The sequence below is a fragment of the Megalops cyprinoides genome, chromosome 16 (genome assembly GCF_013368585.1).
Source record: "Megalops cyprinoides isolate fMegCyp1 chromosome 16, fMegCyp1.pri, whole genome shotgun sequence".
Lineage (NCBI taxonomy): Eukaryota > Metazoa > Chordata > Actinopteri > Elopiformes > Megalopidae > Megalops > Megalops cyprinoides.
The window spans coordinates 30,925,871-30,941,025 of record NC_050598.1 but is presented as its reverse complement, the minus strand read 5'-3'; the positions used below and the strand labels follow the sequence as shown (position 1 = coordinate 30,941,025).

The following is a 15,155-nucleotide window of genomic DNA, read 5'->3' as shown; positions in this document are numbered from 1 at the left end:
TTTTAGTATTTTTTGGACTGAGCATTGAGTCAACAGGGAAATACTTTGAAAAAGCGCAGTTCATTCATAAAAAACGAGTGGCTCTTTAAGGCTCACTATTTATTTACGTTTGTGGGCTATTGTATAATAACAGATATTATTTGGCTGACAATGGAAAGAACAACGCTTATTCAAAACGGAGGAAGTAGTTGAGACAACCATCACATCACAATGCAATTTTATTCTCATGGTCATTGATAAGAAAAAAATCAAACGCCCCACCGGATAAGTGCAAACACGGCGAGAAATCCATAAAAGAGCTTCGGTTGCAATTAATGGGCAATAGACGGGCCAATGGGCGAAACGACAAGCACTCTGTGAGGGACTATGCGGATTGTGATATGGAGATACCCAGTGAGTATAATGAGATCCCACAATTCTTTCCTATCCAGGTTTAATATTTTTCGTGGATTCTGCGTGGGACGACTTTGTGTAGGGTGTCACTGCGCGTATCGCTGCCGCCAAAGGGCAAGCGTCCTGTCTTATCAGCTTTATTGAGCTATCGCACCGTGCATTGGCGGTTTGTCCAGTTTACTGGGGCTTGCCAAAACTGTGATGCAAACCAAGATAGATTGTAGTCTTGATGGGTAGACAGGCTCCAGGACACGTTCGTGGTAGGCTGCGCTGAAAGACAGCATTGCGCGGGGCGCAATGTAGAGCACCCCGTCGACTTAGTTTGGACACGAACAAAGCCAGATTTCACACGGTACCGGGCCACCTGTGGAGCTGTTGAATTATCTTTTGAAATGGGTTTAAAACATGCAGTGCCACTTCGCGAATGGTTTGCAGTTCAGGTAAGACTTTTTTCCTTTTAGTTTTAAGTTAGACTACATATGGGACAGCCACAATCCATGGATCTCATGGAACTCTGATTATGTGGGATGTCCATAAGATGCATTGGAATCGAGTTATCTGTGTTTTATTTGTTGATTCTTCTTGAGCCCTTATATCTGTTTGTGTTTGTTTGTTTTAAACAGTGCGTTGTTTAAATGTGGCACGACTTGCATTTCCACATAATAAAAATAAAAAATAGATCTAGCTAATGTAAAGGAGCATTGACTAGTCAAACAGGTGCCATAAATATTTCACATACGGCATGTGTAACTTAAAACTTAGTCACCTCATTCTCGTAGATACATTATAAAATGTTAAAGTATGGCAGTTAGAGTGTTGGTCAACCTAATCGTGAAAGAACGAATTCCACCTTATTCTGTACCGATAGTACGATTTCGGTTGTGCGCTCCAGATTAGTGGGTAGGTTGTTCTGTTGAAATGAAAAGATTTTAGGACAAGTGCAGGATACTCTGACCTTTAAAATATAAAACCTGCCAGATTACAGTGCGCGAGGAACTTGAATGTTGCGCGTGACAGTGGCTGCAGCGTTCCCTCGATAAGGACGGGAGTGAGGGAGAGATGAACCACCGATCGCATCTTTATTATAGCTGAATCAATCACGCTCCACGCTGGTGCTCTATACCCTACAAGATCAAGGATGCAGCATTTTCAGTGTAAAAATTCCAACCAATCACAGTCATAAAAGAAATTATTAACTGCTGTTGTATCAGTGTTTTCATGGCACCACGCTTTTGGAACGCGTATTGCGTGCTGTGTTCGGTGGAAGCGCTTTATTTCTCCGAGGCGTCAGTCTTGACTCCGCTCTTGGACGTGTTCTTAAAAAACAGTCGCACAGAGTTTGTGAAAACTGACATGCAGGGGTGCAGAGCCTACGGCTTCTGTTTTGTGCGCAGTTATTTTCGATGCTAATAACTTTGGCAGGTTACAATCATCTGCTTGCGCGATAGCACCCCTGCTATCAACAGTTTTAACCTGTTCCATATATGGAATCTTATATTTTCACCACTCCAAGTATTCCCCTGAAGTTAATATCGAGGAATTTGATCTTTATGCCGCGTGATGGGAGAAACGTCATAGAATAAACAAAAATAGTGCGAGAGGCATGTATTTCAAATCACAATGATTTCATTATCAAACAGCGGCTGGTCTGCAAATAAATCATTGTCATTAAATACCACAACTGTTTTTAAGTGTGTGCACCTGTCAATCATTAAGTATCTGTTAGAACTCGTCAGAGCAATTAGTTAATTAGTTTGTGCGTTAGCTAGTAGAAGTGTCTATCAAGCCGTATTGAATTTAAATAAGTCAATTTATCGGCTATCCTGCAGTGATAGTTGGTTCTGTCAGTACAAAACCTCTGTCATACAACATGCAAATGTTTGTATTGGTTGTCCTTTAATTAGACTTCAGACAGTCCCTCAGCGAAAGCCTGTGACACTGCGGCGGCTGCTCTCACCATCACAAACAGTGAGTCCGCTGAACCACGTGACTTTCGGTCAGTTTCCACATCGTACTATTCCAGTCACTTCAGCGTATCAATCGGCCTGGTGACGCTGGACGGACAGTGACTGTGCATATTTGGAGACTGCTGATGCTCAGGCTGACTAATGGGGATTTTTCCCTATTCCCACCACCATATTGCTGAGTCACTTTTTGGAAAATGACAATTGACGATTTAAAGCAGATGGTGAGTCATCAGGAAAAAACTTTTACTGCATGTTTGTGAGATTTGTGCACTGTGGGGTGTGGTAGGGGAAGGGTCATGTACCGCATGGGGATACCACTGAGCGCCATCCCTTTCCCTGAAGGAAGTGATGTCACAAGTCACCTGCTGATTTAGCATTAACAGTACTACAGTTTCCAATGTGTGGCAACCCACAGAGTGTGAGAAAGGTGCTGGGAAAGTTGTTGTACGGTGCAGTTTAAAACCCTGTGATGCAGATTCACATGGGTTACTGTAAGCTAACTCTAGTGTTTTTACATGTTATCCATTTATACAGCTAGATATCTACCGAGGCAGCTCTGGACCTTGCCCAAGGGTGCAGCAGCAGTGCCCCAGCAGAGAATCAAGGCAGCAACCTCTCAGTTACAAGTCCTGCTCCATACCACTGTGCTACACTGCCTACCTGAGGACCACAATGGAAATAAGAGACTTTGAGGCTTGAGACTTTTATTGTGTTTTTCTTGACTGGTTTTTAGATGCAGTGTGCCTGTCTTGTGGTGATACTGTATTTTTAAATTCATGACATACGTTTAATCAACCGATCGATCAATCGATCCGACTTTGCCTTGATTGAACTGGCTAGCCTTGGATTGTGCAGCTTTCTTACTCAACAGCGTAATGTTGTGTAAGGTTACTGTGTATCTGCACTGCGTGTGTGTGTGTTGCGTAAAGTGCTGGGTTCAGCCAGAGCGTGGCAGAATGTAAAATTCCCTCAGGGGGTTTGATCCGCTGCCCTCAGCTCTGTTTTTGGCAGAACACAGTGACTGCCTGATGTAGAAATAGAACACATGAAGAGAATGAAGTGGTAAAATGTTACCATTGGACACAGCTAACACCACTTCTAGCTCTCACTGCTGTTTCTAGGCTTCAGAAGGGCCCACATATACAGTAGCTGCTGTGTGCTTTTCAGGGAAGGATGCCCCCCCCCCCCCCCCGGCATTGCATCCACCCCTCACTCCCGTTCATGTTTCATGCTGGTACACTGTCGGACCACACCCCTCACCTGGTATTGAAGGTCAGAGGTCAAGGCGTCAGCCTCAGCGATGGCGTGATTTTGGGGCGCAGGGGACTGTGCAGTACTGCTATGTCGGCCTCCTGTATCTCAGTTCAGATTATCCACCCGCTCACACCGCGCTGGGAGGATTCATGAGGCATTACGTCCCATCAATCAAGGTCGTCCTTGAACGGCATTTTGCCAACAGAACCTTGGCTGAGGAGGTGCTTAAGAGCTGTGCTACAACACAACTCACACCAAACTAAAGGTGAGCAGATTACCTGCCTATGAGGACGCTGTGCATCCGGTTTTCCAACTCACTACAGTAACTATGCCGCACTTCTGAAGCAGTGGCAGGACGTTTTTCAGTCAGGCAGCCACGTTTGACAGTAAAGGGAAGCGTAGAATATACAGCAGAAGCTGCTCTCACATGAGCTAACTGATGTGGGTAGTGGACTGGGTTTTGAAACCGGCATCTGGTGGTTCTGGGTCTGTGGTCCCCCGGTCTGAATTACGAATCTCCCGATTCTGTAACGGGGTCGCGGTGAATCAGGCCCCCTGCGTGGCTCTGTGCACAGCCTGCATTTTTGCTGCGAGCTGCCATGTCGTGCAATGCAGAATGTTCTCGCCTCTTAAGGCATAACAATGGGGTCACTGACACAGAGTACGCGTCCTATATAATGCAAACATTCTCACTATTTCTGGAAAAACCGGTGTGCTGTAATTTCCTGATCTCTCAAAGATGACCTAATTTATCATACATTTAATGCATGTTCCCTAGTCATATGGACAGCGTGGTGGTGAGGTGGTGGGGGGGGGGGCGTAGGGGAAGTTTACAGAGGAATAATTGTCATTTGTTTGGATTCGTGCTTATTCCTGAGATGTGGCTCGTAGCCGCCTTCGATACGTGCCTGAGATCATGGTGGCCTGTGCTCTCCTGTGGAGCCCCTCCACACCCTGAGAGCTCCAGCCCGGCTTTGCTTTGTGAATCAGGGCAGGTTCCCCACACAGAATTCGGCAGACCCCTGTGAACAGGTCATTGAAGAAGAGGAGACACCACTGCCCTCACTGTCGAGAAACAAGCTGCTTTGGGGGCTTCTCTAAGGAGGACCCGCTCTGGCTGAGCTCCGAGTGCCGCTCCTCACTGTCACAGGGTCACACAACGCTCGTGCAACATTTGCACAGCATCCCAGTAACGTTGGCGGAGGTGGCCTGACCTGCTCCCTGCCGACAGGGCCCGCAGGGGTGTGTTATGGTAATCAGCTGCATGCGTCACTGATGCGGCCGGTCTGAAAGGGGGCATTGAGCTGCACTTCGGAGGCCAGCCGCTGGGAGACTCGGCACGTCCGCATGATCCACTCCAGAGGGAATCATTCCATCATTCCGCTGTACGGCTCTTTGGCCGTGGATAATTCAGGCGAACCCCCTGTGTTATCGTCCGCCGTATCTATAGCCCCTCTGATTTCTGCAACACATGACCAGGACGTGGAGTGAGTGTGTGAGGAAGGAGCCACTACTTGTGTGTTTGTGATGCACGGGGCACGGGGGGCCGCGATGCTGTATAATCTGCTCATTGTCGCTCTGACAGGGATCACAGCATCCCAAACTCTCTTCACACATGACAGGAGAATGTCAGTGTGAAAATACAGGCCGCTGGAAATGTACAGATCAGTCCTTTTCCTGCTCCGGGCAGCTGTGGAATGCCCTCATGTGAATGCAGGCCATTTAAAAATAAACATCTCAAAGAGAGAGATGAAGAGCGGGCCAGAATGAAGCAGGACAGAGGTGAAGAGGGGACCACACTGGGGCAGCTGCGTTTACAAACTCGGGTCGGGGCGGAAAGCGGTATCAGTCCGTAGGATCTGGCTGTGGGATGTTGCCACTCACAGGAAGCTGCCTCTGTTGTATGAATCGGTGCCAAAAGAGGAGCGTGTGTGAGTGTGAGTGTGTGCCTCATGGCAGCACTCCAGTGCCCTGTGTCTCTGGTTTTGGCTGGTTTCAGCCCCTCCAGAGCAGAGTGCAGCAGGGAGAGGAAGCCAGAGGCTTGCTCGCGGTGGAGACCACAGCCGAGAAATGGCATTCACGTTCAGGCCTGCTCTTTATGGATCAGTGCTGCGCAGATTCACTGATCTTGAAAACATGTGGATCAGCTGGTGTTAGTGGAAGGGACGAGCCTTCGAGGTGTTTTAAAGATCCCTGAAAGTTGGTGTCATTAATAAACAACAACACTAAAACAAGCTTAATTTTTGTAATTGTGTAATTTTTGTCATTTTGTACTTGTTTTTGTAATTCTTGTGATAGATAGGTCATCTGAAACTTCAGAGTGGCTCATCGGTCACAGAAATATTTAAAGGAAAAAAAGGAGGGAGACCCTGTAAATGAGTGTGAAAGGGAGGCCAAGGGTGAGGGGTGGGACCGGGGCTGAAGATGAGGGAGGGAAGGGGAGAGGAGGTAGAGTGATAGAGAGAGGGAAGGGGGGTAAGCTGTGTTAGGAGGGAGAGAGGGAAGAGATGAGCACAGTGAAAGAGAGAGGCGTTAGATATGCGAGAAGGAAGAGAGAGAAGAGGAGACTGAGGGAAAGAGAGATGGAGGGAAGGGGGTGAAGGGGGTGAGTAAATCTACTGAATGTGTGAAGGTGATTATCCTGCTGTCGAAGTACCTGGGAGGAGTGGGCTGTATGCTGCTAACCTAAAGCAGCTTCTGAGTGTTTTCAGGTTGTGAGCAATTGTTGATGGTCATAGACGATTGGTGATGGTTCAAGGTCATAAACGGTTGGTTGTGGTTGACAGACACTGGTGTATGCGTGTGTGTGTGTGTGTGTGTGTGTGTGTGTGTGTGTGTGTGTGTGTGTGTTCTGAGACCTTTAAAAGATTATTTTACACAATATCATTGGCAAATCACCATTTCAAACAACAAATATCACAGTTTTCGGGGAACTGAGCCAGAGAAGTGTGTGGAAAGTAGATAACAGCTGATACAAGAAAAGAAATAAGGGTTCTGTGGTGCCACACAGCTGTTTTTAAAATAATGACCTACATTCATGTCATGGCAAAATAATCTCCTTTCAACTCTTACATAACAAAGACTAAAAAACTAACACCACTATTGCGTACCAGCTTGCTCCACTGGAAGCCAAAACACTTTTATCGCCATCTTAAAACTATTAAATTAAATGAGTAAACTCTTTAAATAGGTCGATTTTTTTTATTTTGGAACAATTTATAAATTACAATTACCAGTTGACAATGGTGATAGAGTATGACTGATTTATCAATAGGTGATGTCGGGAATTCCATCGATACAAGTCTCAAAGGGGTTTCAAAGTATTTTTTTTCCAGATATGTATTATGATTGGCAGTGTGGTCTTCATCCACATCTTTGAAATGTAAAAGGCCAGTGAACTTTTAATCTTCCTTTGAGCTACTGGTGCAGGCCACCTTTCCCTTATTGTCTTTATTGTCTGAATATGCTGGCAGGTATGTTGTTTTCCGTAGGTAGGCTATGGCCTAAAGACTTCATATCCATAAACGGGAAATGAACAACAGCGCTACCTAGTGGTTGCTACTCAGTATTGATGCACCTCCAAGCAGCCCACTATCGGTGTTTTATACCATCCTAACAGAATGTAATGACTCTGATAAACTGCTGTCTCAGGTTGTGTCCTGTGGTTTGTGTGAGTTGGTTTTTGTGTATTCGTTTGTTGTTGTTTGATTTAATTGTGCTTTAACAGTAATGCATAAGTTTAGATGACTTATATTCAAGTGACTGGGGGGCGTGGTGTGGTTGAGGATCTAAGCTAATGATCCAGAGGCTGTAGGTTCAGTTTCCAGGTGTGCCAGTGCACTTGAGTAGGTTACCTGTACAATATGCTGCGTGGGTGAATAGTGGAGCATCCACAGACACAACGGAAGTGTTGATGTTCTCTGTGTGTCGTCTGTTCAAATTCGAGAGCGTAGAACCGAGGAGGACACTGTCAGTGGAAAAGGTAATCTCTCCATGGCCAGACCTCGGTCAGTCCAGTGTCTGACACCCTCATTCCCCATGATCCTCTCTGGTCTGCCCCCTTTAGTAATGCGGAGGTGGGCACAGGAGTGGGGGTCTGTGGCTGTAGTCTGGATCTGCTGCTTTGCAGTCTTTGAGGAGGACGTGCTGGGTGGGGACACCTGGAGTGATGTATGTGGGGGCGTGGCCTGTGTATACGGGCGTGGTCTCATCATCTGTCTCCTCCCCCCTGCAGGACTCCTTGCTGTGCTGCTGATGATTCTGGAGTCGACCCGGCCAGGCCTTCCCTCCCCGCTGCGGCCCATCTGTGACCTGCGGGTTCTGGACCGCTTCATCAAGGAGGCCAGAGACACGGAGGCCACCATGGTGAGGGTCAGACCCGGCCCTTCTGAACCAGAACCGAACCTGAACACCTTGCTCCTCACAGCCTTAGTGTGCGGAGCTGTGCCATGCTGGGGCCACGCTGGGGCCACTCTACATGCACTGACAGCACTTCCAGCTCTGTTGATTCAGCTCGTCCAGTTTGACTTCACTGTTAGCTAAACACCGAATTTGGTTTGGTCTCACTATACAAGTGCTGAATGTTAGTTCTTTGTTGAATATATTAGTTGCTGGAAATGTGGCTGCTTTAACAGAGGGATGCGGGTAAAGATACTTCTGTTAGTCAATGTCAAACCAGCTAAATGTCACAAACAGCACAGCTGTTTAATGTAGAGCTGTTTAATATAGATTAATATTCAGGCAACTTCTGAGTCAGATCAATCCAACATACAGGTCTTCCCCTCAGGACCCAGGTTAAAGAGGACTTATGGTGGAATTTCTTAAGTTTTGACACAGTGCCATATCATTATTGTGTTATAATGGTATAATAGCAATATAACAGATGGATTGCTTTGTCCTCTCTCTCGGTACAGAGGGGATGTAGAGAAGGCTGCAGTCTGGGGGAGCCACTCGCTGTCCCTCTGACCAGCGTCGACTTCGCCGTTTGGGAGAAGAAAGATGTGAGTACATGACACACCCACCAATATTTTTTTGCATTGGAATGGCCAATGCTTTTTTTTTCGTTCTTCCCCCTGTTTGGAATGCCTCTGGTGACCTACCCCTCCCCTATGTCCCCCGGCGAGCCAACTTGTTCCGCCACGGTGGGTTACCGGTCATCATCGGCTAATGACACTGCTGGGATCGAACCAGGCTGTGGCACTGGGCCTTGCACTTGCAACAGCAGGCACTTTTTCTAGTTGATCCACTTGGGAGCCACGCCTGCCACGCCTGCCAGTTTGACGGGAGTGTTTTGCTCCACATGGCAGAGCGAGCAGCTAGTCCTCAGCAGTGAGGGACGGATTGCCTCACACTTCCTCATGCCACTGTGCTGCTGAGGATGCAGTCAGGCTTGTGTGTGTACAGGCAGCGGTAGTGCTGTCTGCATGCCGACAGCCGAGTACTTTGCAGCAGACAGTTCAAAAACTACGCTAGTGTCTCAGTGTGTCAGCCTGTTAGTGAGTAAGTGGGAACACGTTGTAAAACTCTGTGTGTGTGTGTGTGTGTGTGTGTGTGTGTTCAGTTCGCAGAGCAGACCCAGGAGGTTCAGGCAGGCCTGTGGTTGTTGGGTCAGGCCGTCGGCTCGGCTCGGGCGTCGGTCACCGACGCAGCGCTACACAGCCTCATAGACAGCAGCTCCAGGAACATCTACAGCATAGGACAGGTGCTGCACAGCCTGAACATACAGGTGAGTCAGGCGTGGGGCAGAGGTGGAGCAGAGGTGGGGCAGAGGTGGAGTATGGGCAGTGTGTGGGTGGGGTGCGGTTGAACCATGCATACTGCTGTGGGTAGTGGCAGATTGCTGCAATATCTGTGCAGTTGTAGCAATGTACTAAATAGAGAATACAGAATGTAAGTTATTGCAGATGTATGTCTGTGAAGCTAATGAATAAACTGTAAATTCTGACAAACATATTCAGAGGTACTGGTCTGTGTAGAAGCAGCTCTAGCTTTATTCCATTGGGTAAGGGGGAGGCAACTGGCCTGGGCTCGTCTTCGGTGGCTTCTTCCAGGATCATGACATCATGGAGGATGCAGTGTCATTCCAAAGAGCTGCAGGGGACAGGGAGGCGGGGGGTTCTGGGGAGGATATCGCAGGAAAGCATTCATAGATAGTCACACAAATGTGTAAGAGTGGAAATGCCAATGTCTGGGCCGCGCTGCACGGGGACAGATTCCTGGAAAGGCGGGTTTCTCTGAAACAGGCCTCAGAGGAACAGGAAGTCTGCAGCTCAGTCAGGAAGCACAGCCTGTTTGCAGGGGCAGCCGTGGCTGTCGCGGGGAAGTGGTGTGATCCGCTCCTGTCACGGTGCCTTGCTCTGGCTCTGCTCTGGGGCACGTTGCTAATTTAAAGTTTAAGATCTCCCAAAGCATGAAGTCGCCTGGACAGTTCATGGTGTTGTCAAGAGGGCACATTGCTCAGAGAAGCTTACCTTCTCTGGTACACGTTGTCAGTCTTGATGACTGCTTGACTAGAATGGTGACATGCTGAAACAGGTTTGAATATCATACAGTTTAATGAGTGTGGCAGGAACAGGTCTTTGGGGTGAAGTTTGTGTTCTGATCATTTTTTCCCCTTCCTTTCCCTCTCCTGGCCCCCTCCCACGACACAATCAGGAATACACCCCTTCGACAGGTATGTCAGGGGGCGAGGACACATGGCGTGTGTCCACCGTGTCGGAACTGTTTCAAGTTCAAACCAATTTCCTGCGTGGGAAAGTGCGCCTCCTGCTGTCCACCGCCCCGGCCTGCAACAAGGATGGCAGCTGATTGGAGTTCTACAGGACAGGGAGCCAGCTGATTGGATCTCCCAAGAGCAGAGGGTGGGACATGGACCCTGATTAATGCAGGGCAGAACTGGAGGAGAGGAATGTGCTGACAATGCTCAGGTGGAGAAGACACGGAAGGGCGAATGGTGTAGTCCTCTTTGGAAAGATGAATGGGGAAGTCCTTACTGGATGGACAAATGGTCATTGTTTTCTGCAAAAGAGGACATGCACTACACTACAGTGCACAAACAGGAAATGACCTTGTAGGGAGTGGGGGAGGTAGGGCAGTGCCTCCCAGAATGCACTGCTCCAAAAACAGTTCCAAAAATGCTCCCCCCACCCCGCTGTGCTGTGTGTGTATATGCGTGCGCTTAGGCGTGTGCACATGTGTGTCTGCGTGCGTGTGGACCCACCAGCTGGGACCAAGTGGAAATCCTGCAGTCCCAGGCTCTCTATCCCACAATGCACTGCACCTGCTGTCCAGTCAGCCAGCCTGTGCCTACTGAGAAATTCACTCCCTGAAATCTCCACCCTGACCTGTCCTGCCTTAACACAGTTGAATGGACATTCACTGCACTGTTGTTGTTTTTACTTTATCTGTGTGTTTTTACCTGTTTTATATCACTTGTACAATATGATTGTTATTATTTATATACTGTATATATATATATATATATATATATATATTTTTTTTTTTTTTTTTTTTTTTTTTCTGCTTTGAGGTCACCGACATGGATAGATCTTTAAAAAGTCTAAGGGGATTAAGAGTGAATGTTTAAGGGTTTGAAAGTGAATTTTACCCATTCAAAACCATATTGCACTGATGAACTTTGAATATCTGCTACAAAGAAAGAAACATGTATGACATCCAGTTACGTGCTACTGTTCACGTTTTCATACCTGTGTGTATGCGTGTGATCCTGCGTGAATGTGTGTGTTTGTGTGTGTGTATGGGTATGCGTGTTTGTAGGTAGGCATGTCTCCTATCTTAGTTTAAGAACAGAGAACCTGGACAGGTTAGGAGAGGTAGGAGGTAGGAGATTCCAAGTCAGGGTGATGGAGAGAGAGCGAGAGAGAGCGAGAGAGCGAGAGAGCGAGAGAGCGAGAGAGAGCGAGAGAGAGCGAGAGAGAGCGAGAGAGAGAGAGAGAGAGAGAGCCTCAGGGGCTACGTGAGAATGAAGTAGCTGTGCATTTTTATCTGTGTGTCTGACTCATGCAGGGGAATGCTCAAATGAAGTCTTCCACAGATAACACAACTGCCAGGAAAAATAGTGATTGGTTTTTCGATGAACATCCTGCCTTCCCTGCTCCTTCTCACACATACTGTTAATAGGACATTGTCTTGGGAACCGATGGTATTTTTTTAATATAGAAGTGTTTTGTCTCTGTCGTTTTTGCTTCGATATTTTGAATGTAATTATTTTGTTGTTGTTGTTCCCCCTTTTTGACGTCTTTCATTCAGTCTTCGTCACAATGCAGTTATTTTTGAAGGATGTTTGTTCATTTTTCCTGTTTCTTTTTTGTTGTTGTTTTGTCACAGAGCTTTTATCACGGAGCCATTTGGTATTTAAATACAAAATATTATTCTTAGATAAAAAAGGACAAATGAAAACAAGAAGAGAGGAAATTGGTCTGGTTATTTGATTAGCTTCCCTTTATTTTCAGGCATCCTAATGTGCTCAACCCCCCCACCTTTAATCACCCAGATGCATTCTGGTATACTGGGGGTGAGGATGTCAGTCTGAAGTGTGTTCTTGCCTTTTACAATGTGTATTTACAGATAATTATATATTTAGTATATGCTAATCTGTCTCTGTCTGTCCAGATATTGATGTGTCCATTTCCACTTATTTCTTTGTTGTAATCTCTGTTTTTCTTTCTGTCTGTTACATGTCTATATGTCTTTGCTGGTTGTGTTTGTCTTACCAGTTTAGCGAATGGCTTCTTCCAGGCAAGATTAATCTAACACAGAGCTCCCTGTCTCTCAGTCGCTCCATCCCACTACTCTCCCTCTTTTTGCTGAAATCCACTGGGAGATGAAACAGCAGCTGGACACAAAATAACATTGCAATAACATTGACCTCAGTTAAGGGAAGCAGTGACAGGCCTTGTCAAAGGTCACAATCTCCCGGCTCAAATGGACAATAGCTTCATGGTCTTTGTTTTTTTGGACCTCTTTACTTCCAGTGTTTTAATTGGCTGTGAGTGTTAGTCACAGTTCCTCTGGCATTTGCTCTGACCCCGTTCTGTCCGTTCTTGGTGGCTCCGCATATCCCGTGAAAAACATCGCAGCCTCTCAAGGCCTCAGCCAGCCTCTTTCACAGTTTTCTGTGACACAAACATTTTGCCCAGATCAACTCAACCATAATTGATCTCAGGGCCAGTAAAAGTGCATATGAATTTTAGTCACCAAAGTTTCACAGGTGAATGAAAAGACTGAATTCTCCAAAGACCTTAAATCTTTGCAATGCTCTGTTCATGGAAAATTAGTGGACTGATGAAACTCTGGTGCCCATGTATTCCCCATACCTGGACCATAGGACTGTTCCTTTGGTCTGCTCTGCCCTCATGTGGACATGGACCATTATGACATAGGCTAATACTGGAATGGAATATGATGCTCATGTTGATGGGGTGGCAGTGTAGCATAGTGGTAAGGAGCAGGACTCCTAACTGAAAGGCTGCTGGTTGAGTTCCCCACTGGGGCACTGCTGCTGTACCCTTGAGCAAGGTACTGAACCCAGATTTGCTGCCCCTATCATGTCATTTGCCATCACTGTCATGTACCACTGGATTCAGCACAGAACACCTGCATAGCAGAGCTGTTGCAGGTAAGAGCAGGTCTTCCCAGTTGGTGTCCTGTTCATTTGCCAGCTCCACGGTGGAGGTCTGCTTGTAGCGCCCCCTGGTGGGGTGCCTGGAGCTGCAGGACAATGTTTGGGATGTATAATGCACAGACTCAGGCCATGAACACAACAGCAGCTGGCTCCAAAAGTCCTTTGTATTTATATTGTGGCAGTTTCCCATGGTAATGAATCCCATCATTTACAAATGTGAATCCACAGTCACATCCTGCACAACACAGGGGACAATCCTTAAGTGAGGATACAGAAAGGCATGAGGTCATTGTAAATGGCTGTGTAAACCTATAGCCAAAATGATGTGAAGTATCTCAAAGTCAGGCTTGAAAGGAATTCATGAGCTAGATCATTGGCTAGGTATGTAACCCTCTAGCTATCTAAGTAGGTAGCTCACTTGGTTTTGTAAAAGCTTATTCATGCTTTACAATAGTAAGTTAAGTTGTACTTGTTGACTTGTCACATACGTTACTACCAAGTTGTGGAGGCCTCTAGAAATCTGGGGGTTTTAACATTTAAAAAGCATTTTTTTAAAAAACCTGGCCCAGAAAGTGCTGTCCATTTCCAAGCACTATGTAGCATCAAAAACATTATATAATAGCAATTTATATTTTATTATGTCCAGATATTTTAAAAATCTGTAGGAGAATTCTGAGGGCATCGGTTTGTCAGGAGAGTTATATAATACGCAGATAGCCTACAGTTTAATGAACTTATGAACTTTAATAACTTTCTAACTATCATTAGGGTAAGGACTTCATTCTTTAACTGTGAGAGGACTTCTTGTCATGAGTCAATCATATTAATAAACAATGTTATTGCTTTTATGAGTAACTCTCATTGAACTATTTTCTTAATGTAATAAGCGACAGAGCCAGTCCTCCAACAATGAAGACAATGAAAGTGTCACTACGTGAAAACGCTGAAATTTGGCTGAACTCAGAGCTTGGAGGCAAGCTAATAATCTTGATTATTGTCTCTTTCTTGCCAGCTAACTTTAGCTAGCTTTTTATTTTCAGCAAAGGGAGCTAAATCGTTAATTATCTAACTGGGCTCGTCATGTAACTGTTCATGTAGCTTAGCATCATTCTGACCCAGTATGCGTAATAGCAGCAGTAGTGTAATATGTTCTGATTCATGCCCCATCACAGCAGGTGGCGCTATCTACCTTGACATCCACAGAAAAAGTAGCTTTTGCCTGGTGGTTCATGACCCAACCTCTCTTTCGTTTTTCAAATCAACACAAAATATTTCCTGAGCCCACGTAGGCCTTCATATTCTCTAAAAGACATTAGGAAAACATTACCAGTGATCTGTCAGCTGAATTCATATTAACATGACTCCTCCGCATTTGAGACTCGAATGTTACACATAAAGACTTGATTTTCTCCAGAGTAAGATTAGTAAGAATAAAGCACTACCAAGTTACTCAAAAGAATTTACGAAATATTTGCTAGGTTTGCTCTGAAGTAGCCCAGTGCTTCTTCAGTTTGTGTGAGATAAAATGTGGCCCAAACTGTTCATTGTAACTTTGCATCATATTGATATTAGTCATTTTCGTGGTAGACGTAACAGTTTGCAGAAAATCTATATTAAGTTACGTGGGCGTAATTTGAACACTGATTGTACTTAAACTCAAGGAAAAAAACGAATTCTTTGGATTTCGTGGTGCATAGCACCACCTACTGTGCTGGGGAATATACCAGCACTACTCTTTGACGTGTCCCCGTAACCAGTCCTGCCGTGTGCACACCCCCACGAAATGTCATATCAGCGGATCTCCCAGGCGATGCGACATCACACAGCTCAGACGCAAACAGTAGCCTACAAGCATCACTGCATCAAGCACAAGCAAGACATCACGCAGCTCCACTGTC

At 46.0% G+C, this 15,155-nt stretch overlaps 1 protein-coding gene across 1 annotated transcript; it reads left to right on the top strand.

Moving 5' to 3' along the window:
* The first annotated feature begins 553 nt into the window (after positions 1-553).
* Positions 554-10,960, top strand: epoa (erythropoietin a). The gene is made up of 5 exons (XM_036548603.1): positions 554-833; positions 7,849-7,979; positions 8,528-8,614; positions 9,175-9,339; positions 10,269-10,960. Exons 1-5 carry the CDS (start codon positions 818-820, stop codon positions 10,419-10,421), a joined length of 552 nt encoding a protein of 183 aa, XP_036404496.1. The 5' UTR covers positions 554-817; the 3' UTR covers positions 10,422-10,960.
* Positions 10,961-15,155: the final 4,195 nt, after the last annotated feature.

What these genes read in the sequence shown, in the direction of transcription:
- epoa (XM_036548603.1), top strand. An exon ending in GAGACACGGAGGCCACCATG is followed by an intron (nt 7,980 to 8,527) that starts GTGAGGGTCAGA and finishes CTCTCGGTACAG; the next exon opens with AGGGGATGTAGAGAAGGCTG. An exon ending in TGCACAGCCTGAACATACAG is followed by an intron (nt 9,340 to 10,268) that starts GTGAGTCAGGCG and finishes CGACACAATCAG; the next exon opens with GAATACACCCCTTCGACAGG.